Source organism: Diadema antillarum, unplaced genomic scaffold, assembly GCF_040938485.1.
Source record: "Diadema antillarum isolate AM-2024a unplaced genomic scaffold, OU_Dant_1.0 seq00000150_RagTag, whole genome shotgun sequence".
Taxonomy (NCBI): domain Eukaryota; kingdom Metazoa; phylum Echinodermata; class Echinoidea; order Diadematoida; family Diadematidae; genus Diadema; species Diadema antillarum.
Genome location: NW_027271223.1, coordinates 1,010,559 through 1,037,933, shown reverse-complemented (window position 1 = coordinate 1,037,933; position 27,375 = coordinate 1,010,559). Strand labels below are relative to the sequence as shown.

General features: G+C 37.7%; 1 protein-coding gene across 1 annotated transcript; it reads left to right on the top strand.

Annotated features, from left to right (window-relative positions):
* The first annotated feature begins 141 nt into the window (after nucleotides 1–141).
* LOC139727756 (uncharacterized) lies at nucleotides 142–27,375 on the top strand. Its single transcript, XM_071638733.1, has 18 exons — nucleotides 142–247; nucleotides 4,234–4,442; nucleotides 5,010–5,154; nucleotides 5,803–5,928; nucleotides 7,164–7,369; nucleotides 8,141–8,288; nucleotides 9,528–9,653; nucleotides 10,505–10,704; nucleotides 11,450–11,597; nucleotides 12,797–12,957; nucleotides 14,237–14,422; nucleotides 16,360–16,435; nucleotides 18,217–18,530; nucleotides 19,350–19,497; nucleotides 22,090–22,232; nucleotides 24,612–24,767; nucleotides 26,647–26,794; nucleotides 27,371–27,375. The coding sequence occupies exons 1-18, from the start codon at nucleotides 142–144 to the stop codon at nucleotides 27,373–27,375; spliced, it is 2,751 nt and encodes a 916-aa protein (XP_071494834.1).

Here is a 27,375-nt window from a genome sequence, read left to right as displayed (position 1 = left end):
TGATTAGAAGTGACTAGATATTATATTTAAAAAAAAAATGTTTGTGGGTGTGTGCGCGTGTATCAAAGGTATCAAGTTGTCAACATATCATTTTTTTAATATTGTTGTCGGTCTCTTCTAGGCAGCGGTCAACCAATTAAAATGTTGGGTATGAAGGATGGCCGCATCACTAAGGAACAACTTACTGCAAGCTCCTGTTGGCACAAATTCTACTGCGTCGATCGGGCGCGACTTGATCAACCTAGAGGTAAAGATAACAGTTCAGTCGTGGGTTTAGTCGAAATATTTCGTGTCATATTCTTAAGTACTAAACAAGTGATTTTTTACTGACGTTCAAAAACTTGTGATATGAATTATTGTGATTATTGCTGAAGATCATCAAATTTCAAAATACAATTACACTGTATTTGTGAAAATTGTGAAGAAGGATATGTTTTTATGGTTATAAGCAAAGTTTCATTATTCTTGTGGCAATTCCTAGTGTATAAATGTTTTGTGAGAGGTGTTTGTCATCATACGTTAATTAAATTGCAGAAAATTGATGTATTTGAAAAAATGGCACTGAGAGAATAAATCAAATCAAATCAAATCAAATCAAATCAAATCAAATCATATCACAAGTTTTTGAACTACAACATTGTAAATCATTACGGTATTCGTGGAAAGGCCTTGGAGTGGTTCAGAAGTTATCTTAGCGGTCGATCTCAATTTGTTTCCGTAAATAATCATGAATCTGATATAAACTCGATTTGTTGTGGTGTTCCACAGGGCTCCCTCTTAGGTCCTCTTTTATTCATGTTATACATCAATGACTTCCGTAACTCATCCTCTCTGCTGTCTTTTCTTCTGTTCGCAGATGATACAAGTCTCTTTTATTCTCACTCAGATCCTTATGTTTTGCTCGATTCTCTGAATAATGAACTTAAGTTGGTGTTTGAGTGGATTCAGGCAAATAAATTGTCGCTTAACATAAATAAGACCAATTATATGGTTTTCAGTAACACAATAAAATTTCTTCCAGGTTTAGTTTTAATGAACGGTTTACAGTTAAATCAAATAGATTCAACAAAATTTTTAGGTATTTATATTGACAGTAACCTTTCATGGAAGGTACATGTTGATTATTTATGTAAATTGTTGTGCAAGAATGTTGGAATTATTCACAAACTGAAATATCTCTTCCCAAAGCCAATATTGCATTCTCTTTATACATCTTTATTATTACCTTACTTGAATTACGGAATATTAGCCTGGGGGAATTGCTCAAAGACTAAAATTGATTCGTTATTTTTGGTTCAGAAAAAGGCCTTGCGGATTATAAATCGAGCACAATTTTTTGATCATACTGATGAATTGTTTGTTTCAAGTAAATTGTTAAAAATTTATGATTTGTATTTATATCATGTTGGAATTTTCATGTATAAGTTGAATACTGGTGACCTTCCCAGTATATTTTCCTCAATGTTTGTGAAAAACAGTGATATTCATACTTACCCTACAAGACACAGTGAATCCTATCATTTTTCCCCTGTTCGTACAGTTTTAGCCCTTAAGACAATTACATCTACCGGCCCTTCTTTCTGGAATGAGTTAGATTCGGTTCGGTTGCACTCAAGTTCTTTAAGCCCCTTTTTTAAGAAAAATCTCAAAGCCAATTTTCTAAAATCCTATGTGTAATTATTTTGCCGTAATCGCTTAAATTTTTGTGTGTGTGCATATACTTGAATGATGCCTCGCTCGGATGACCTCACCAGTTTGATTAACTTGCTACTTTTTTAAGCATTTATACCATAAGTTAATCATAAAACATTATATACTATACTTTGTACATCCCGTAAACATTGTAATATTCTCGATATTTTGAATTTTGCATGTTACGTCACTTCTGACTTTGATATACTGTACTAAAACCCTATGTTATATTTTTGGAACCTACATCCTACAAGCTTTGCTTTTTAGTGGGTTCCTCATTATTACACGTTAATTATATGTCCTTATACATTTGTGCATTATTGGTTCAAACTGACCATTGTGTGAAAAACATTTCTGCTTCAAATCAAATGGAATATAAAACTTGTACGAAATGTGGAATATGGAACGTGAATGAAAAAAAAAATCAAATCAAATCAAACCACGTGTTCACTGATAGAGTCGCGCTCCTGAGCTTATGATGACAGTGAATGAAATCCTTTGATTAATTCTTTAACTGCAATAAGATTGAAATTATACTTGAAATCATTACTTCAAAAATGTATATTCAAACCATTCATTCATTCATTCATTCATTCATTCATTCTTTCATTCATGTTTTATTTCCATTTCTAAACAATATACGTGGTTATATGATGGTATAGTATGGTATCATGGTATTTTATGATGGTATAATTATTCTTGAAGAGGAGAAATACATCTTGTTTCATTAATGACTTGATGGAAATGAAAATTGAGGAGCTGAAAAAGCGAACTTCCCCTCACTTACTTACGTTACATTACTACAATAAACCTGTAAAAACAGCCTTGTAATTTGGTAATCATATGGTTATCTTGATCTGAAAATTGATTAGAGACACTTTACATGTCATTATATAATTATGAACCATGGTATGAAAGCCGATTTTGCTACAACACGCATTTTCCATAGACACTTGCCCGAGTAGGCTCTGGACTCGTCCTCAACGGGTTAACAATTATGGTTAAGACACGCAATAAATATGTCTGTATATAGAGACTGGATAATAACATTATTGGCTGAGGCTTTCTATGAGTTCGCACTAAACCACAATGATCTATGATGGTAGAACTATTTTGGCGTTCTTTTTTTTCACGAATTATTTCATATATCTTAGATATACCCATATCTATATATTCAAACGTCCCTGCGTTTTTGTTTTTGTTTTTTTTGTTTTTTTTTTTTTTTTTTGGGGGGGGGGTTCTAAGGGTAGTGTAATTGCAGTAGTGAAATTTTCATCAATCTTGTAATTTTGCTGTATTTCCCACTTCATTCTCATTCACACGTGGGAAAGAGTTTTACGCAAATGAAAGGGAAGTTCACATAACTTTCAACTCGACATAAATCAAGAAAGAAAAGAAAAAAAGAAGGAGAAAATGTAACGCAACTGAATGTTGCTTCACATATTATTATGCATATTTGGTTGTTTTACGTGATAACATATATCTAGCCGATTGTTTTGCCAATGAAGGTTACGAATTTCTTGGTATGACACATGGAAGTAACTGCAAGCATTTAGGCACTTGCTATATAATAGGTTCATATTCTATAAAAATGATTCATCCTATTGTATATAATATATAATATATATATATATATATATATATATATATATATATATATTATATTTCAAAGTGAATTCTGACAAGGTTTCGAGCAAATCGGGTTTCTTAAGCGATTACATCAATTTAATGAGATTTGTATGTGAGGTAACGATGCACTATTTCCGTTTGGTAAAACATCTGAAGCATTTCATGTATTTGTACGAATAACTAGAGTGAATTCAAATTAGCAGATTAGCAGAGTATTAAAGAAATTCTAACGGAGAAAATATTGGGGGTTTTAATTAGAATCAGGTAGGGCCTACTTTCATAAAACAATGATTCTGCCCAAGACCACAGACGCACATCGGCTGAGGCGATGACCTCATTACATCACAAGTATCATTCTGGCGAACACACAAATATTCACTTTATGCTCTTGTTTGGATTTTTTTTTTTCACGACATGAAATCATCCCTGAGTATAAAAGGGAATTCATAAAAGAGACGTCTGGTTACAGGCATTTATTTCGAAGATTCCTTATTCCGAATATTCATTATTCCGAAGATTTGCTATATCAGAAATAAAAATACGGTTTGGAAGATTTGTTAGTATGGACCGGCGCGGCGTTTCATTTTCGGATTAACGAACCTTCGGAATAACGAGTCTTATTTCATTTTCGAATTAACAAATCTTCGGAACAACAAATATTAGTACATCACCTGAAAATATTGTTGAATCTCTCTTAATATTACAGGTCAAGTTGCGGTAAATACCAGTATTTTTACATGAGATATAACGTGTTTGTTGCACGTCCGATATCATTGAGAACCTGTACCATCATGGTTGTACAATGTTACTTCATTGATTGAACTCAACTCGAACAGTAGATGGAATGTCATTACACGTTGAAAGATTCTTGAGTAATTGAACCTTTAATCTTTGTACTTCACGAACATGTAGTGGGACCTCGGGCGGGTGCATGGAGCACGAAGCAGAAAGACGATCATCAATACATCCAGATCGACCTCTTGACCTTGCACCAAGTCACTGGTATCATTACGCAGGGCAGACAAGATGCCAACCAGTGGGTGACGTCATTCAAAGTTTTTCACAGCATAGACGGGGTTACATTCACTCCTGTCATCAGTCCTTCTGGGACTGGAGATGAGGTAAGATGTAGGTAGTATCATTCATAGCATTGATTGTTATTGCTATGCATATACCATTGTACCTTAGAAAGAAACGGTATGAATAAAGGGTCTACCTTAATGGAGGGGACGTTGCGACCGCCGAGACTCATCAAGTCGCGGCTACTCGTAAAGAGTGACAAAATCAATGGGATGCGCTGAGCTCTCACCTAAAAGGCGTCTCCATGCAGGGCGAGGTCCGAAACGTCTCCACACAAGATTAAACCTCTTTCTACTTCTAGTACTTGCATTTATAGTTTTCGTTCGATTTCCTTTTAACTGTTGCAAAGACCCGGCTAGTCACCGGAATGCGTCCAGCAGACTCGAATCGCACAGGCTAATGAGAGACCTATGTAAGAACATCATTCCGACTGTCTTTTATTTTATACTCATCCACGAAATGTTGTCTGGGTATTCTAGGCATTCATTTATTTCGTGACGGGGGTGAGAGGCCCCTAGTGTTGTATGCAAGCACAAGTACATGTACTTAGTATTGCGAATGTGTGAAAACTACCCAGTATTAATTATTTTCCCTCTTTTTGAATGCAGGTGTTCCACGGAAACAGTGATCGTAACACGCACAACACCAACGTTTTCTCCGTTCCCGTAACTGCGAGATTCATCCGAATTATGCCCGTGTCTTGGCACGCTCATATTTCCATGCGATTTGAGCTGCTCGGAAGAGTTATGCTAAGTGAGTTCGAAATATTTTCCTTTTTTTTTCACCTGCCACGCAATGTCCCATCGGCACTTGTTTGATGCAACTACGAACAGGATAAACACGCAAGATGTTCTTAAAACAAAATGTTACTATACGATATTCCTGTAGTTTTTTGGGGAGCGAATAGTTCATATCGATTCGGATCTCATTGCTTCCATCGTATGTGTTCAGCTTGTTAAGCCTTGAATACATCGTTGTGTATTCTGCTGTCAACATCAACCACTATGTCTTTGAGTTTGACAACTTTGACAGCCACTAAAAGAATGGCAGAAAGTCTTCACTACCCACATACGAAACGTAAAAGCTAACAGAGAACCGGCATATATACTTTGATGCTATGCTTATGCTTAGGAGATTTGTGGTTTACATATACAAACCTCTCCACGTATCGTATGTCACGACCCAAGGTCACATATTTTGCAATGACATAAATTTGCATCTTATACTATGTTTACATATTGTTCAGCAGAGCAATTAAACTTTAACTCTGCAGTTATTATGATTTCGTGTGATGTTTGATATGTGTCCCAAGGATGAAACAAGCGACCTTTTGACAAATAATCAGCCATAGTTCATATTATCATGTAATTAACTTTGCTATTTTTTTCTTCAAATGAACAGTGCAGGAAGCCGGAGAACATCACTTGGGACTAGAGAGCGGGGCCATCCCCGATAGCGCCTTCAGTGCCTCCAGCATGTATAACTATGGCCACAGACCGGCAAATGCTCGCCTCAACTTCCACAAGGGTAACTATAAATTAAATGATATTCTTCGAGGATAAAAGGACGAAAACAAGCGCGTAACAACAAGTAGGGAGATTTGCCGCTTTAAGAACGCATGCATTCTCTATTATCATCAACAAAAACTCATAATCACTTTCTGCAGAGTTCTTCGGTTTCATCTTGTCTAAAGGAACTAAAGAAATGAGAAGGTGGTACGAAGCAAATGCGAATTATTCATTTACAAAAAATATCTTTATTACGACAAGTATTATAATAACGCACATAAGATATTGTTGGAGAAGTGTTACTAAAATGAACATGATAATAAGATGTGTCCCATCTATGTTCATTTCACAATCACCACTGCCCTTGGGCTTTGGGAAAATACAAGACACTTGCACTGATTTCTCCAGTTTTCAGAGTCTACCAAAACATGTGTGACGCGGAGAAAAATCTCGGTTATAAATCAAATATGACCACCTACCTTGTATCTTACCTCTTGATAAAGCGGTATCTTGATATATTTCTACAGAAGATATATTCTTTCGACATATACAATAGATGTTATTTGTATATCGTACTATTATAAAATCATCCAAACAACTACAAGCACTTTAATTCAGACCTGCCAATTTAAGGTTACTTAGAAGGAAGAAAGAGAGAGAGAGAGAGAGAGAGAGCTACAAGCGTCAAAACCCCTTTCATGCTTTATTTACGTTCAACAACTTTTTTAAATGAAAGAGATTTAAGCGTAAAAGCAACCATGTCAGAAAGTTGAGTGAATATAACACTTTAATTTCTGACACGAGTCATCTCAATTATCCGTACGTGATACGGCGTCCTTCCAAAGCCATGGTCCTTTAATTATCACCAATAATGCCGTGAAACCATCAGTGGAATCGAATTTACACCTTCTCTTTGAATGCTCATGCAGGGCACAATTCACTAAACTATAACACCTCCGCAAATTACCATCTTTGTATACCTTGTGTCTACTTACACATCGAGGTAGGAAATATCATGTAAACCTTTCAAAACTACACCAGCAACATAATCCCTGATAGAATTTGTGCACCCCCCGCAATAATAGTAATGCTGACATATACATAATCATCTACCTCTCTGACTAAAATATCCCCATTGAATATATTGTAAACCAACGTGAAAATGAACATAAGGAAAGCAAATGAAATGTTCGTTTTAGCATATTTTCTCTCCCTTTCTCTCTATGTCTTCTCTCCATTATATTTCACAAATAGGTAGGGGAAGAACAGGGGGATGGTCATCTCGGAAAAATGATGCGAACCAATACATCGAGGTGGATCTAATGGGGTTTTATATTGTAAGCGGGGTGATCATCCAAGGACGGGAGGACTACTCGCAGTGGGTGACGACGTTCAAAGTCTCCTACAGCAGGGACGACAAGCGTTTCTCGTTCGTTCCAGGCTGCGATGGTAACCCGATGGTCAGTAGGTTTTTTGTTTTGATTAAAAACTTCGTGAACTCTAGAAAATAAGTATCAGTACTGGGTATCTCTAAGCCGACGAGCTTTAGGCTTTTATGCTATACAGGGTTTTTACTCATGCTGTCGCAGCACGTAAAGGCAACTATTTGTATTTTCAGCATATTTATTGGTCTTTAAAATATATATCTTTACATACATCGGCGAATATTACTGTTTCGATGATGTAGTTAAAGTGCCTTGGACTTGATAGCAAGGCTAACGATCAGGAAATAAAAACAAGTGATTTTCATGGAGAGAAAACACAAGGGATTTGCCCTCTAGTCATTGTGATTTCCGAGATGGAAACAAAATTCCTCTCCATGCATTTGTCTTCCTGATTACTGAAATCAAATTAGGGGGAACATCTCGTAAATTGATGGTGGATGTGGAGTAATGAAGTTTTTAAAGATGTATATCGGAGCTGTTCAACGTATTTTGCGATATAGGGGTATTTCATTACTCGATGATATCGCTTTAACTTTTTTTCCATAATACGTAAGTCATAATGTTGAAGAATTTATATGCGTATCACTGAAGAGTAGAGCATAGGAAAATCAATGACCGATATTGTTACTTCAAACACGTTCAAAACAAAATTCATTGAATTATCATTACCGGTATATCTGATTTTGAAAGACATTTAAAGTAATCCCGCTTTCTTCTCGTGAATTGTTGAAATAGGCCTGAGGAAGACTCTTTCGTTTGTTCTTTATCTTAACCCACTTTTTCAAGGTTTTCACGGGAAACAAAGACCGGAACACGCCAGTAACAGCCAAATTTCTCAGGTCTGTCACCGCTCGCTACATCCGCATTCATCCAGTAACTTGGCATAGTCACATCAGTATGAGATTCGATGTTATCGGCACAGGACCAGTGATTGGTAAGACCATTCTAAGATGAAAATTAAATTTCAGTGTTCGAAGTAGCATTTATATCCTTTAGTACCAAATCATACCCATGAAAATTAATGATGACAGTTTATGTATATAAAAAATGTCGATTAATATCAGAGAATACGCTTTATATCCGGTCATAACTTCTGTCGTTGACCGCAGTATGACCTGATGAATATGATTGTGTTTTCAATGTCATCATACTTTTGTAGACGGGAATAAATGGACTATACGCTGTAAATTACTCTTTGCGCATGAAGTTGCTTAACTTGCCTTGCCTCAACTTCGAATAAAAACAAAAACAAAAAACAAAAAACATACAAACTTGCCTGTAATATATCAGGAATCCTCATTTTACTGTACTAGACTGAAATGCTTCTTCTTATTTGTCTTCACTATCCTTGACTATTACACGTGGGGAAGAAATCAAATGACGGTTATCCTGATGATGTTACGAGCATCCCATTGCCGTCTGTCAAATATTCACCACTTAGCTTTGTTTGAATGAATCCCACAAAGAAGATGGGATTGAAAGATAGAACTATTACGTTCTTATTGGATTATGCTCGAGACTTTGCGATCGCATCGTGGTAAAAATCCACAAGTAGATGTCGTGATTGCAACATTTTTGTTTGCGACGACGACATAATATGATTTGCAAGCGTGGGTATGACCATCATAACTTTGTATTTCGTCAAATCTTCACGTGGCGTCTCATTTGTTCTACACTATTTTTTTTGGTGTCAAAGTCAAGTTCATATTTCAGAGCACATTTCTGTGGCTTCAGTAGTAAATTTTCTTGTGAAGTTACTTGCTCCTTTCCTTAATCCTTCACGTGTGACATGACTGATGACGCCCAGCTTGATCTTAAGTTGGTGTTAATTGATGATGAGACATCAGACAAAGATTCAGCGATGTTATTACAAGAATCTCAGCTTGATTATGCTAATTCAGTATCACAATTCATCTTGTATATACACACTTACTCACCCCCACGCACAAATACACATACACACATATTGAGAGGGATATACGTATGTCGACTGATTTTATTGTTTGACACGAATTGTTGCATTTACTGTAGTACTGTTGTATTTTGGTAACGTCTCTGTTTGACTTATGTGCCGGAAATAATACTTTACTATCAGAGATTCGTCGGGTCATCCTGTCTCATAGAAGGCATGACCTTTCATCCATCAATCTTTTCATTCATTTTGTTGCAAAAGGTCAAGAGCCACAGGAGAAGAGACTTGGGGTTGAAGATGGTAGGATCAAAAAGGAACAACTATCGGCCAGCTCTTGCTATAGCGCTCGTTACTGCGTCGACCAGGGAAGACTGAACATGAAGAGTGGTAAGTAGGCGTAAGGTTATCCTAAAAGCGTGTAAATTAAGTTTGTTCGACTGAAATTACTTGTTAAAGTGGCTGAGAGAACAATTTCGTGACTCGACATCTTTAGCTCTGACTGGCTGGCGAGCATGCACCCGTGATTGATGTAAGGGCGATGTTACCCCGGCAATGTTATTTCCTTTATTGTCTGTAACACACAGAGGAATTTTCCAGATCACCGACTTGTATGTTGGTCAAAAGTTGTGTTGGAGTCCCCCTCCCCTGTTCTTTATGTGATTTTCACATGTAAGTCCAGTCCAGCATATCTGATTTACACGCTCTTATCATTCTTCCTGGAGGGATCAAAATCTACATCGATATACTGTTATTCTAAGTTTGCTAATCATAAATGAAAAGCCCTTGCCGTACAGAAGGGATTTGTAATTAGAGTAAGTTGTACATTAAAAGGAGAGGATTGGTGTATTGATTTGACAATCTAGATGAACCAGTTTATTAGGCGGGATGTAGATATACGTAGTTCATTCAGAGTTGCATTTGCATGAATGCATGTGTATTCCGCTTTGGACGTGTCTGAAAACGTTTCGTCTGTGTCAACGAGATTATATAGATAAAACTGCTGTTATTTGTCACTATTGGGAAAATGAATAATAAGCAATTACATGTATATCAATTCTAGTCTTTGGTGTTTTGCTTTTACTTCACATTTTTATACTTCGCATAAGGTGTTGAATGATATTTTTATGTATGGAATCCCAACCCCTCACCAAATCGCTATAATCGATGTGTACATTGATTGCAAACATTCTTCATATCCTTGTTTCTACGCAAACATAACTGCGGCGTCTTTCTGTCAGTTGGCGGAGCCTGGATAGCCAAACGGAATGACCACTCACAGTGGATTCAGGTGGACCTGAAGACCGATTATCTTATCCAAGGTGTCTTGACCCAAGGTCGATCCACCGCAGATCAATGGGTCCTGACGTATAAGGTCATGTTCAAAGCTAACAGCGATAGCGAGTGGCAAAACGTCGTAAGTCAGACTGGTCAAACTAAGGTATGTACTCGCTAAAACTTAGTGAAAGTCATGACACATCGTCAGCATATTGGAAATATCGCCAAAAATCATCACCGTTTCTTGCATGCATGGTATTTAAGAATTTCTAACTAGGAAGTCTTTAATTTTTGTGTCCATTCAATTTAAAGTTTTAAATTTTATAACATATCGCTTTGTTATTATCTTAATTGTTTGTCATGATGGTAGAGCCCACGGGAACGTATTTCAATGAGAAAGGAAAATGAAAGATTTCACAAGATACTCAAACGTGTTATGACGACTATTGTAATTATTCCATACTGCATAACTGATCGTTAGGGATTTATGGAGGAGCACTGGTGGCTTTGGGGGATAGCAATAAAATGCTCAATTAGAGAATTTCTCAAATAAATTGTGAGTGTGTTACGACCAAAAAAAGAAAGAAAAAAAAAGCTGCCCTCGTTCCGTCGCCCTTGATTTGCGCAACCTACGATAAACAAGGATATTCAATAAAAAATATATATAATTCTACATTTGTGACAGAAAGTTTTCTTAAAACAAAATGATAATTCCGTCACTTTGCTCCATATAGAAGTACAAGTCACCAGTTTGGTTCATTTTGATTTTTCGGTCCTTTCATTTCAGTTCTCGCCTCTTACATCTCACTTTTCATCCTCTCAAGTGAGATGAACTCTCACGTCCACTATATGATCTGTATTCATGAACCTGACCTCCCTCTCAATTTTCAAATGTGAAACTACACTAGATCTTCACCGGAAATACCGATAGGAATGGTGTGGTGAGAAATCTACTCCCGAGTCCTGTGAGGGCACGCTTCGTTCGAATCGTGCCAGTCACGTGGAAGAGTCGCATTAGCATGAGGTTCGAACTCTTGGGAGACGGACCCGTAACACGTAAGCGTTGTCATCAAAATAATGTTAAATAATGCAATTGTTTACAAGAGATTAGATTTTTTTTTTTGTAAGGACGTACACAGGTATAACAATGTATAATCAAATAATCATACTTTGTGCATGTGTGTGTGTTTGCGTGCGTGTGCGTGTGTTATGAATGTAATGGATAGGAAAGGTTTACGTTCACGGAACAATGAAATTTGTTATCACTTGCATGCTCATCAAAGTACACCAAGGTTATGAAACATTTTTTTTTTAGCAAGGGCGTGACTTACATTGTTTAATTAACAGAAAAAGAGAGAAGCAATAACGTATGGCTAAGAATCTTCTCTACTATACAATGTTTAAGTTACTTAACAAGACAAAGACTAAGTTGAAGTTCCAGTTCAAGTTCAATGACATTTATTTCCGTGAAATATGAATATATAGAAATACAAGTAACATGCGGCCAATTCAAAAATACAATATAAGCAATCAAAAATTGAAGTGAAAAATTGAACATGAAGTATTCAACGTGAGTTTTATCGTGCTGTATAGGAAGGGCATGTTGATTTACCGAGCATGTTAGATAATGTCAGGGCTTGTAAAGTACACGTTTCAGAATATGCAAAGAGATAATATGCTACTGGCCACTAGTGTGGTAGCTTAAATATATTCGGAAGAGCGAACGCCTTTAGTGATAACAAAAGACAAACCCATCTTAACGCTGAGTTATATGGACGAAACTATTTATGCATTAGAAATAGCCCTGTCAGATCTATGTACCTAGAGGCTATTTATGATGTCATCCTTTGGCTATGAGGGTTTTCAGGTTACTGTTATTTTGTAGTCATCACTCTCACGATGATGAGGATTATTTTCATGAGTAGTAGTATCATCTATTATTATTGATATTGAATGTTATCACTATTGTTTTTATAACTATCATCATTGAATTCAAGGATTGAAATGTTTGAGAAAGTTGTTTTTTGTAATCATATTATTGAAGTATTTATGAGTGAAGTTTCTTATGTTTCAGTTGTTATAAAACGAAGATGATAATAATGACACACGCCTTTACTTCATAAGATCAAATACCCTTTCTTTTTTGAAATAATGAAATGACCATTGCTTCTTGAAAAATTTTGTAGCAGTCACAGATTGAGAAAAGTAGCAAATTTACATGTAACTTATCGCCACTTTTGCGTTGCTTATTCCAGCGGACATGAGGATTCATAGACTTGGTATCGAAGACAAATCGGTTCCTGACTTTAGTCTCTCAGCATCATCTTGCTATCGAGGTAGTACTCGATACTGTGCGCCGAGGGCACGACTTAATATGAATCAAAAGAGCTATTACGGTGGTGGTTGGAGAGCAGCGGTGAGTGGAAGTAAACGTAACCAAAAAGAGAAATAAAGTATCAAACAACAGCAAAACAAAAATCCATTCTTTAGAATGTGTGGCAACCGACAATCCTCGTCTGCAAAAATGTTCTTTCTTGTCATACATTTTGTCTTTTCAAAGGCATAATGATTTTATTGTTGCTTTCGTTACTTTACAAACTCTTCAAAATAGGTAACAATAATAACAAAAACAAATATGATGAAAAGGAGTTGTGCTGTGATGTCTCTTGATTGTGTGAAGTAGTGTAGACGTTAGAAGGTGATGGTACTTATGATGAGAGGACAGAAGATACTAACATGGTCTTATCAAACAGGGATAATGGCTTTTTCAATGAATAAATCCACTTCCAAATTTTATCAATTTCATTAGAACAAGGAAAATTCCCCTGCATGCCAGTGCAAAAATGATCAAAATCAGATAAGAATAAGGAAGTTGTAACATTTTGACATTTTGAAGTTTCTCGGAAAATACTTCTCGATAAGTCTTTATGAAATTCAAATCAGCAAGTTGATGATGTCATGCTCTCACAATTCATTAATTTGATATACAGAAATGATAACAAAATCTCGTATTTTAGCTGTATTTATATAAAACTTACCCTAAAACTACCCAAAAAAGACAAAATGGTAACTCTGATATACTTAGATATGGGAATATATGATTTTACCCGTATTTTGCCAAAATTAACATTTTTCCGAATTTCATGTATAACAAACGTGAACAATAATGTGAGGACATGACATCGTCAATTCGTTCATTTTAGTATTCATGGTGACTGGCTAAGAAATGCTTTCGGAAGAAAAGTGAAATATCATAATGTCATATATTTCTCTTCCGATTTTTGTCGATTTTGGAACATTCTATAGGGATTTTTTTTCTCTCTTTAAGAGTTGATTTATTTATCTTTTTTTGTGGATTTCCTCTTTGATATCATGACAGTTCTACCAGTCTGCCTTGTCATTAGTAATACAATACCCAAGCATTGCCATGTATTAGTATAGATCTTGGTCATGAGGGGCACTTAGAATCTCAGCTCAGGTCCTGCAATGACATTTCAGTATCTCATCAGTTATCCCAAATTGTAGGAGATGTTTTGAAGAAAAAAAAATATTTATGTAAATCTTACCCACTCTAGAGTACATAATTCATCAGTCATCACCTTAAATCAAAAGCTGATAAAACTGAAACTGTTTTCTTTCATCTTTTGTTCAAACGATGGATCTTCTTATTCAAACTCCACTCCTTTGTCAAACAGAAAAGTAATCCTAACCAGTGGATCAAGGTCGATCTCGGAGCGGTGTACGAAGTCACTGGGGTGATCACGCAGGGCAGGCAAGAAATTCGCCCGAGACTCAACCAGTGGGTGACAACCTTCAAACTCTCTTACAGCTTGAATGGCAAGGACTGGCTCTTCGCTGCGGCTTGCGAAAATGGCGACAAGGTGATTGGAACATGATTTTGAAAGAGCCACTAGCTTACTACATTCTTTTTTTTCTTTTATTTTTCTTTCATTTTCATATAAACAATATAGGACTACAAATTAATTCATGACAAGATAACACAAATTTCATTATGACAACATAAATTCCACATTGTCAATATTACGAATGAAAAAGAAAGAATTTTGTATACAAAACAGGGAAAAGAACAAACAAAGAAAAAAATGTAGTACACACACACACACACACACACGCACACACACATGGATACTCCGATTACGCGTGAAATTAATACGTAGGCTTGGATGCATGTCTGTGTACGAACCCGTATAATTCACTGCAATGTGAAAACATACGTGACATGCACTCATACAAACGCACATTCATGGTTTATCTGCGAATGCTATATTCATAAATATACTAAATCTCTTTAATTCAATAGTACCCCAAATTGATAATATACACAGAGAGGCTATAATTGAAATGATAGATTCCAAGATGGCATATAGGACTAGCATGACTTCCTGAGGGGCACACCTCCGGAAAAAAAATCGTGATATTTCTATGCCACCCATGCACGAATCCTCCGTTTTACTATACAGGCTTGAAATAGTGAATGGGGTATTATATTAATTTTGTCGAATATTCCTCCAATGATAAACATGCATATTGTGTTTAAAGACTAAGAAATAAATCTAAGAAATAAAATATGTTTTCATTCACCATAACATCCAATCCTGGTGGCATTGTATCTATGACGACGTTCATGGTATATTTATTTCATTTATTTATTCATTTATTTATTTATTCATTTCAACATATTTTGACAAGACAACAAGATCAGCAGGTGAGTGCTGTTTTACATCAAGGTCATGTACAATCCAACTAGATATAAAATCATGTTGCATAAATATAGTTACAAAAAAAACCCACCACAAATAAACGATCAAAATTAAAAGGAGCAAAACATCTAGTTAAAATCCGTAATAACAGGATCAATGTACGATATATAACAAAACAATGTAATGAAAAAGAAATGTTATTAAAACAGCGATTAAAATTTCACTCGCTGTTTTAATTTGATTGTGTAAGATTATGTACAATCAAACCATTGGTGTACAAAATAAGTTTAAAAACTCTTCCAGCAGGAGCTTGAATTCACAAGCCCGCAATCATAAAAAGGCAAAAAAGATGCCTATGTAAAAGTCTACACCCATTACCCATTAAACCCAAACAGTAAAAAGCTTGTATACCCATATATGAACTTGCAAAAGTGTTAACTTTCTTTTCATTTTTTGCTGAGTGTAGATATGCGATGACAGTCTATAAGTAGCCCAAGTGCAGTTTTGTTTAACAGTGGCTTTAGATCCCCTTTCGATCAGTTATGGTAAACATGCATGAAGACTGATAAAGGTTGTTGGGAAGAGGGAGGGGTGAGCAATCATTGACCCCCACCAGGTGAATGAAAGTAATGTAATTTACGACATAAACTTTGTGATACTAACTCATGGCGTTCACTAAAAAAAAATGTTATGGAGCACATAGGATTTAGCATTTAAGGGACCCTGGTGCTCTGGCTGCAGGTCGGAGTCTGTTCTCCTCCTGCAGTGAAACAGTTTTTTTTTCTTTTTGTTACTACACCAATCAGTGTATATACGTGCTGAATACATGGATGGGATGTAAAAAGTTCTAAATTATTGCATTCCTACGCATAAAAAGTCCAAAACTCAAGTGAATCTTTATCAATCAAAAATCCCCGTTTAAAATGAAGAGTAAGATTCTCAAGAAATGCCAACTCTCGCTAAAAAAACCACCCCAAAACAAACAACACATCCAGGGTAAATGAGACAAAGTTTTAACTAATTCCTTGTCTGTTTTTCTTCATCATTTCTGTTCTCATGTTACTTTGGTGACGTTTTCGCTTACTGTTCAACCAAAGATTTTCGTCGGCAACAATGATCGTGACGGCGAGATGGTAAACGACATCAACCCGCCACTCATGGCTCGATTTGTCCGTATCCATCCCCTAACATGGCACAACGCTATCAGTTTGCGATGGGAGTTGAGTGGGCGTGGACCTTTCATTGGAATGAGTACTACTAGTATGTTGTCTTTTCCATTACCTTCGTTATTCTTTATTCATGTAGGCATCATGTTTACAGGACAGTGAGTTGGCTCAGGTAGCGCGTCCTGCCTCCAGATCCAAAGGACCCGGGTTCGATTCCCGAGTCTCACTGAGCAATGTTGTGTGTAATCATATCGTCCCCTCTAGTAAGAGGCAAAACACTCTGTCCCTCGGATAGGACATAAAATGGAGGTCCCGTGTGTGAGAGAGTCACACCTCATGCACGTTTTCAAATGATGATCAAATCTATGTTTTCACACACTTCTTCTTATTTAGGGGTAATGCTTATTAATTTTGTCCGTTTGCAGCAAATGCATATCAACAAACTTCAATACCAAATGCAAGTTTGTTAATTCTAAGTAGGCCTATTTAGCATTGAAGTAAAGCAGTTTACCTGGGACAGAATGCGTACAACAGTACAAAAGAATTGCGTGTAACGCTGTAGATGTAGCGAGGCAAAAATAATGTTACACAGAATTTAATCCTTAAATCTTTCTTGTAAAGTAAATAAAAAGTCTTGTCATGTCCCTGTAAACGTATTTAAGAAGGCGCATACGCATTATTGTACAGTGAGTATAAAAAAAGTTATCCAACTTTGGAATGCTACTACTTCAGCTATTTGTCAGTTATGAAGAGCGCAATGTGGGTTGTGAGGAAAGGAGAACTCTTCCTCTTTCCATTGATACCTGATTATATTGACATAATAGTATGTCATGCATAACTGAACTCATAAACTTTAAAGATAGCCATGACAAATTACACTTTTTCTCAGTTTGAGTGCCACATGAAGGCACAATGAATGTCTCACTGAATCGATGAAATCTGTCAATGAAAGTGGCCAAAGAGGACAGCTTGTAGAAGCAGGTTTGTTTTGGGGGTTTGTGTTTAGGGTTTCTTTAACATTTTATGGTCCATAACCTTTAACATGGCCATCTGTCCGATAACTTCGTTACTCCCACAAAGGCAAACCCACATGGTCCATTTTTCTCTGTTCATATTCAACACAGCTTGCTGCAACAAACCATGTCTTGAATATGAAAAGAGAAAAATGGATAATGGGTTAGCATTGTGGCAGTAAGCAAGCTATCGACAGCCATAAAGGGTTACAAGAAACTCTAAATACAAACCTGCAGGTCATGCAGGCTGGCCTCTCAGTCTGACCACTTTCATTGACAGATCTCATTCATTCAGTGAGGCATTCATTGTTCCTTCACGATAACACTCAAACTTGTGCAATTTGTCATTGTTGTCTTTAAAGTTCATGTGCTCAGTCATGCATGATGTTTGTCAACATTACAGGTATCAATGGAAAGAGGAAGAATACCTCTTCCCGCGCAATCAACATTACGCTCTCCGTAGCTGACAATCATGAAACAGTAGCCCTACAAAATAATTTGATTGCTTTTTTATATACACACTGTATATCTTGATTTTACGAGATCTGAATTGACGTATTGGGGACGTTCGTCACAATATCTTGTGATAAAAGTGAATGAGCATTTTCTTCTTAAGATTATGCATTCATGTTGTTTCGAACCTGCTGACGGCTTTTCACCTGAATGACATACCTATACACAGCCCATTTAAAGAATCATCCCGTATGGTGTACCATTAGAGGAAATGAAAAGAAAATACATGCATTTCATCACTGTTTTGGTCGTGTACTTGCAGCAATGAAGCAAAAGGTGAGCTTATCAGCTCGACGCATTGTCGGCTCGGTGTTCAGCGCCTCCTCTCAATGGAATGCGAGGTACTCGGCCAGTAAGGCTCATGCAAGCTCCCGAAGAAGCGGGGGCTGGATCGCCAAGACGAATGATATGAACCAGTGGCTCCAAATCAAATTGCCGCAGATGTACACAATAACTGGAGTGATCACCCAGGGTCAAAGCCGCTTCTGCCAGTGGGTCGAGGCCTTCAAGGTGATGTACGGAAATGACGGCAAGAACTGGAAAACGATCACTCAGACGGGGAGCTCGAATCCAGAGGTAGGAGTTATTTTCAACTTGGGTTCAAAGAGAGGGGAAAATTCGTCACAGTCTGTTTGCAATTGACTTTATTCATTTCAAAGAAAAAATTCCACCCCAAAAATATATAAACCTCGAAAGAAAGAGAAAAACATTCCCTACAGAACGATTAAAAAATGACAAAAATCGGATATGAAATGAGGAAGTGATGACCGTGGATTGTTAGCAGTGTCACTACGTGTAGCTTTTCTCTGTAAGTCTGCGGAACCCACATCATTTTTGCTATATCAGTGTGGACATCACAAGTGTATCCTCCCATACTATCAGCGTTGGCTCGCTCAAAAGTACTGTTAGTACCAGGAAACTTGGGCATGTCACTGTTTTGTAAGTGCAAACAGCACATCTTCACTTTAATGGAAAAAAAACCCTCTTGACGGACAGTCGAGATGACTAGAGATTGCAGCTATCAGTTAACCTGAAAAGAGGTGAATGAAATAGTTTTATCTGGTATACTTCATCTTATCGGCAGTCTTTTAATGTTCTTTCTGTAAAGTATAATAAGACTTGGTGAATAATCTTTAAACCGAGATGAAGCTGTCTAGAAAATGTCTAAAATAATTCTTTGCTCCTAATTCTTTTATTGTTGAAAACTGTTTGAACTTTGACATCTATCCCTCACAAACATGTTGTGTGTGTGTGTTTTTTTTTTTAAATCTACAGAACGAACTCTCCTTCAAGGTAAAAAGAAAAAAAGAACCCACATATTACCGTCTACCTGTTTCATGAAGACTTTTAATCATGCATAATAACCTTAAATGTTCAACTCCCTTGGAATTACAGATATTCATTGCCAACGACGATCGGCGCACGAAGAAAACAAATATGTTTGTCCCACCAATCACTGCCTCATACGTGCGCATTGTCCCTACTGACTGGGCTGGTCACGTCAGCATGCGCGCGGAACTTCTAGGGTCTCCCCTAGCCCCGGGTAAGTCCCCTAAGTTGTATTTATAGCTTTGTGTTTGCGCATTTTACCCATTGCTGCAAAGAAAATTCACCTGTGTATTTTTCGGTCTCTTTCACTCTCCCTCGTGGGTTGAAATTACTAGGTAAGACTTTATGAGTTTCATTAAATTTGTTGAAGTTTTCGAAGTTGACATTTCGCTTTTTCTTACGACTGTAATCTTAACTGACTGCGTCAACACTGCTGTATTATAATGTATCGGCACCGGTCACATATGGGCGAAGACCGATAACCAACCGTTTTTATACCTCGGATACCACTGGTCGGATGTTGGTATAGTCAAAAGTGGTGGCTAGTGGTTTTCAGTGCAATCTTAAAAACTTTATATCGGTATATTGAAGGCTTTTGGTCATTAGTTGACTTTAAAAATGGTGAGTATAAACCTGTCGCTGACTAAAGTCGCCGAATGGTTGCCAAGCCTTTACGGTCAGGGCCCTGTTGCATAAAACCCTTACCGCTGGACTTACCGCTCCTTTCTAGCGGTAAGTCTTCAAATTTGCGGTAAATTTTATAATCCTTGATGCTGATTGGCTGTGACGCCTAATTTTGACGGTAGTTACCATTGAAATTCAACGGTAAGTTTTATGCAACGGGCCACTGGTCTTCAGTTACTGCTAGCTTTTGACGAGTAGATGAAAAGAATTATAACATAGTGAAGCCAATGGTCATTAATCACTGATTAACCGACCGCCGATCAGAATAACACAACCATTATTTCTAGTATGGTATTGTAAATAGTATCTGGACCCCATGGAAGACCGGCTTAACGTAGCTGAATATGGGTTATCCATCTCAGATGGAAATGGACAAACAAACAGACAAGCAATCCAGATGCCAAAACAGAATTGATGTTTTGTGAATTTCATTATTATCAGTTCTCCCTTTCCTAATCAAGCCAAACAATCCACACCTAACCTCAAACTGCCAAACTTGTCTTTGACAAAGATCTTCAAATTTCGTAAAGAGAGGTTGATAAGAATTATGATGTTTACCCACTCTTCAATGCCAAATGACAGCATGGGCTCTCAGAGCCATGGGGGTCGCTCTCAAAAGATTGCGCTACACTAGTACCTCCCCATATTGCGAGAGAACAGGTACCAGTGCATTGAAGCATATAGGCCACATACCTACAATCAAGGAGGCTCATGCAGTACGTACATCATGTATATAATATGCAGTATAGAGAATACATATACATATATATATATACATATATATATGATTATGTATTTATATAATTCCTTCAAATGCATGTCGAATTTATACTTTTTGTACATTCTGTTGAAAGAAGTGAAAATAAAACCTTTGAATTGAATTGAATCCTGGTAATGGAACGAACGATTCTGAATGGGGGAACATCAGTTAGAAGATGGGCATGACAGGTCATCAAACATCAAACAAGCATTATTTAAGGGGATATAAATCAATATAAGGATTTCACTTCCCTGGATGTTGATGATATATTTTGCTAATCACCACCCTAAAATGTTGATAAAGAAGGAAAAGTCTCCCCTTGTTCGACTTTACAGCTCTCTCATGAAATTCATAATCCCAAAACAGCATCCTCTTTGCGATTTGGACTGACCCACTTCTTTCCCGTGCTTCTGCTTTTTTTTTCTGTAAGCGAAGAGATAGTGTAGTAGTTTTTTTCGCTTCCTGTAATACGTAACAACGTATCGTTGGTTTTTTTAGGGTTGTTTTTGTAGGAATAGCGGAACTATGCTGACTTCTTTCCTTATCAACCGCTTATGGAGCACAGGTGCATCAGTCATACGTGTCTGATACCTGTGGTCAGGTGCATCAGTCATGTGTCTGATACCTGTGGTCTTCTATGATGTGAGTACGAACGTCAGCAATCAATCACTAGTGGTCTTCATTATCATATGTAGGCGAAAACTTCCAAAATATTTGAAAAACTTTCGGATAGCAGTCGTCAATTTATCATCAGCTTTTCAGCTCACACTGTATGATGAGCTGTATGTCTCAAGTGGTACATTGCGATTGTTCATTTTTTTCCGGCGTCCGTTGTGCGTAAACTATTTTCTCTTTTTCGTTACAACTTCATCTTCCTGAAAACTAATAGACGGATTTTAACCAAATTTGGCAGGAATGATCAATGGGGGAAGGGACCACAATATGTGGAAATTTTGGCGGTGCCCCAGGGGTTCCACGGTACCAAGGGACGGTGGCCAGCCTTTGCGTACGTGTGATGTTTGTTTTTTTCGTGCAGCTTATATTACAAACCTTGCACAGCAGATTACCGAAAGGATTCCATTACATTTGCTCCTAAGACAATTGCTACCATGAAATATCTGCGCGCAAAGCCTAACATAAATTCTACCCACAAACATAACCCTAACACTCATCCTAATCCTCACATCTAAACTAAACCTCAAACCCGATCACAACCCTAACCCTAAGCCCTAAGTCCTTGGAGAAAATAAAACCTGAACAATATTATCGCAGGAGCAAATGTCGTGACACCATAGAAAGAAGACCGACAATGTAAAGTGGCTTGTGTACCTCACGACGCTTTGTTTTCATTTTTCTTGATAGGTCTGCCTCCAAATGTGCCTGCCTCGAATCTGTACAACATCGTGCCACTTGGCATGGACAGTGGAGTCATTCCAAACTCACGCCTATCGGCATCCACACAGTATAACCGATATCACGGCCCCACCCGCGGTCGTCTCCACACGGTAAAACAAGCTGAGGGTTTATGACGTAACAAAGGCTTCTGTATTGGGTAGATGAAAAGAATTATAACATAAAGTGAAGCCAATGGTTATTAATCACTGATTAACCGACCGCCGATCAGAATAACACAACCACTATTTCTAGTATGGTATTGTATAATTATGGCGTCTGGACCCCATGGAAGACCGGCTTAACGTAGCTGAATATGGGTTATCCAGCCATCTTCTCAGATGGAAATGGACAAACGAACAAACAAGCAATCCAGATGCCCAAACAGAATTGATGTTTTGTGAATTTCATTATTATCAGTTCTCCCTTTCCTAATCAAGCCAAACAATCCACACCTAACCTCAAACTGCCAAACTTGTCTTTGACAAAGATCTTCAAATTTCGTAAAGAGAGGTTGATAAGAATTATGATTTTTACACACTCTTCCATGCCAAATGACAGCATGGGCTCTCAGAGCCACGGGGTCGCTCTCAAATGCCTGGAAACTTGTGGTCGGTATTTCTCATGATTATCGATATCGCTAAACGATAATTAAGTGGCGGCCGCCAGTTAGCTCCACTGAAATTGTTATCCTTGCGTGGCACGAAACGGATTGGGATGAAACTTGCAGGAAAGGTTGAGAATGACACAAGTAACAAACGATTAACTTTTTGTAGTAATCCGAGATTTTTTTTTGGGAATTTATACCAGAGTGCGTGCTCTAGTTGCTGGTGGGGCGAGGCGCGCCATGCATGCATCTCAGGGTTTATGACGTAACAAAGGCTTCTATATTGGGAAATCGGGCGACTTATGATAGCACACAATGCTATATGTACGTATGGGTGGAAATCAATGATACCTCTATGGAAAAAAAAAAACAAGATCCAGTGGTTGAAAACGTAACAAAGGCTTCTATATTTAGAAATCGGGCGACTTTCAGCACACAATGCTTACGTACGGATGGAAATCACTGATATCTCTATGGAAGAACAAGATCAGTGGTGGAAATGAGCTGCATTCTTGGCGGAGGTCTGCGCTCTCAGAGTGCTTTTCTAGTTGTGTCTGAAATACTCCTAAGTTAGGCAAAGACGGGTTTATATTGAATCTCAAACGTATCATACAGTGGGAAGGGAAGACAGGCGAGAACTTGCATTAGTGCCGAGTTTAAGGCCGTGTCACCTTGCTCTACATGCTCTACATGCTCTACGAAGAATAAGTGCACTCACGACGGCGCCAGGGCAATTTCTTGTACTTAGGTGCTTAAAAAGACATCTTACTTCTGTTTTACTTTATGTCCGTTGCTGCCGAGAGGTCCCTTACTATTTTTACTCATTCCATTATTCATTATTATTATTATTATTCTTATTATTATTATTTTATTATCATTATCATTTTATTTTAATTTCATTTTATTATTATTATTTTAGCTAAGACAAACGCGATGTTTTTAAAAAAAAATGCTTACTTCATTTGGTGGAGCAGTCAAACTTCTTCATCCTTTCCGGCGCCCATACAACAAAATGGAAGGATTGAAATAGCTTCACCATTCAAAAATCACATTCTTTCCTCCCCCTTCTCTCACGTTCTTCTCATAACCGTTGTCACCATGGCAACAGGGCAACGACCGATCATTTGCAAACATGAACATTTCGGCTGAGGTAGCCATGCCACGATTGCAAGCTTCAATATTCGGTATATGGCTGTTTTGCTTTTAAAATTTGATGAATTCACCATCACGATGTTTCCATTTCAAATATGAATGATTTTTGTTTTGACACTTTCATGTGTGTTATACAAGCTTGACTTTTTTGAGAAAGAGTTTTTGTTTTAGTTTACCTATCTTATCTGATCTGTTCTCTGTGATTTGATATAGTTTCGATCCTTTGACTTAAATAGATGTCTTGCAAATTAGACATTACCATAGACGCCAGGGCTGTTTAGCGTTGCATTATGTAAGTGTTTGCAGACTCTTTTGTCACAACTACAGAAGTTACATTTTCATATACGACAGCCGCGTCTCGAAATCAAACAATAGGGAGCTTTAGATTTTAGACGCGCGGACGTTCAGAGGGAAAAAAAAACATGTTCTGAGCGTCACCTGAGTTTTTCACTACGCGTACTGGGCTATTTTTACGTCCGCACAGTTTGCAACGTAGAGAACTACTTCATGCACTGATCATGGGGGCGCGATTTCATTTTTTTATACGTTGCGTCCCAGCGTAATCTAAAGCTACTTTTCAGCACGACGCAGGGGAGGGGAGAACGTTCAGTCCACTCGTCGTCTCAAACGTCCGCGCATCAAAATCTAAAGCTCCCTAATAATGGTTAAGCATGAAAACGGATATGAACAGACGGTCAAAAAAGTCGTGGTTGCATTTGTTGAATATTCATAGGTGGATCTCCAGTACCCCTACATCATACACGCTGTGGCAACCCAAGGACGTCAAGACTACGCCAAATGGGTGACTGCGTATAAGGTTGCTTGCAGCTTGGACGGGAAAACATTCCAAGTTGTACAGACGGTCTGCCAAAATGCTGGTCACGACAAGGTAAATGTCACTTCAAGTTTAAACAAGTGTATGTCAAACCTTAGCCTTAACAGTAGTTCATCACGAAATACTCGTAGTGTTTATCTGGGTCTCATGTTTGAACGAGTAATTTGAGAAACTTCATGCCGTCAATCCCCACTTCCACGAAGCTGATGGGGTGCTATACCTCGCTAAAGATTTTTCGTTTGGGAGTTGGGAGTCGAAGTATTTGTCCATTGCAAATTAACTTTCTGCTCAGGCGTGACAAACCTGGAGGCCAAGCCAGGGTTTAATGACTCCAGCAGCTGTCGTATTACGTAAGAGCATGATAAGGATATCTGCCTGTGGCAGACCATTCAAAGTAAACTCAATTTTCTCTATGCTTTCTAAAGTTTTCAATTTTATATTCTATTCAGAAATTCTATGGTCATCCATTTTACATTTCGAACGAAAAAAATTGACCCGTAAATAACGAAAATACAGGAATAAGAAGGAGCTACACAGCCCATGCCAAAACCAAAACAATCTCCTCCTCTCGCGGTGCCCCCCCCCCCCCCCCTGTGGCGCTGTGGCGATGACTGATGCTTAGATTAGGCCAGGGTCAAGAAACAGGTGTTTTATATCTTTGGTTTTTAAGTCATTGATTGCCAAGATATACACTGGCATTATTTACGGGGGTGTAGCCTCTTCAAACGAGAGATTTGCGTCATGGTCAGAAAACAACAACACTATTTGCTTTGTAGACTGCAATCCGAAGAAATGAAATAGACACTAGACTGAATTACGTTCACGTATATAATAGCAGTGAATGGTAATGTCAGTACAGTTGTAGATGAGAGATTATATCCACATAAGTATGTTTGACCAATGGGATTACTTGATTTGGAACACGTGACCGAGAGATGTTTTTCTCCCAACACCAATACTGTGGTATTATCACATGTGTTATATACTTTTTCGTTAGAACTTTTTAATCATACCTGACATTTCAATCAACTAACTTCTAGTGGCACACTTCCGTGCACATCCTATACACAGACACACACACAGACACACAAACACACACACACACACACACACACACACACCAAAAGAATACCAATACGTCAACATCGCTTGTTATCGTTTTAGCTCTAACGTTAGCCTCATTCATTTGACTGTTGCCTATCGCATTACCTCCTGTGTTGTGATATTCAGTATCATAAAATGATATCTTCGTGGATGATGGAATACATTCTTATCAAATCTCAAGTTTGTAAAGCGATGAAGGATATAAAGCAAATAATCATCTCCGATTCCTCGGCAATGGATACAATCTAATAGCCCTTGCAGTCGATGATTATTTTGTGCCAAGTGCCAAGTCTATGGGAGTGAAACGAGTTGGGGGGGGGGGGGGGGAGAGGGGTCATACCATTGCACACAGGTTTTTTTTTTTTTTTTTTTTGCATTTTATAGAATTGAAATACCACGACCTGGTGTTCACTCTTAATGGAATATTTGCATAATGATAATAAAAAAGTTAAATGTGAAAATTTGAATGGCTTTAATCGCAATCTGTCACCTCTTGTGTCTTCTTTGTGTACTGTAAAGTCTGTGTAGATGAAAAATGGAGAGCACTAGTAAATAGGAGTGATGATCGATAGATACCATGTCGATACTACGCGTGTTCTCACACTAGGTTAACGAGAAATTCAATTAGCAGACAAAAGAAAAACGGCAAACATTAAACTAGATTCTTTAATTGTTGTGCAATCTTCTCATTTACTGATCAAATCATTTGAAAATCCAATATCTGAGTCTACAAAGGAGGGAGAATGAAAAATTTGGGGAGACAACTGCCCTTACTTTACAGTATGATATACCATAATTTACTATCTGTCTCATCTGCCTCCCGTCCCAGATCTTCAAAGCCAATTCGGATCAAAACACTGTGGTGACAAACCGGCTCTTCTATCCACAAACATGCCGATACGTGCGAATCATGCCAACCTCGTGGTATCGCGGTATTTGTATGCGCCTGGAGCTCTATGGGGAAGGCCCCGTATCAGGTATGAAAAAGTAAAACATAAAACTGATGATATGATAGACGTCTCAAAGGGGATGGTTGTGTAATTCGGATCTTTGGTTTAGATTTCCTTCTCTTGGTTACGGCAAATTTTACCGACGTTATTATTTTCCTGTTTTATCTCGAGGAATATTGACTCAGTATACCAGGGTCATACACTAAAATGAAATATTCTAATGATAAGTATTTCCAAGCAGTAAGTTTCGTATTTCTAATTCCTATTGTGTCTTTCCATATTGTATTCAATCGGGTTCATGCCATTTTCACTAGTAATCTGAAATTGAATCGTTCCACGAATCATACTGGCATTTGTATAATCAATTCTGGGGCTTATAGTTCCTAGAGATGTACATGATGTAAGTATTAGTGAGCTTTAGATCAGCGACGCGTAACACTATCAGGTGACGACCCCTCCAGGGTTGGACAATGAAAGCATTATTGTCTCGGGCATGTACAGAATATAATTTTTCCTTTTTTTTTTTCTTTTGTTCGTTTGCCCTAAAGTCTCTCGACTCGCCGATCTTAACTTGTATATTGCTCTCACATATTATTTTCACAGGATAA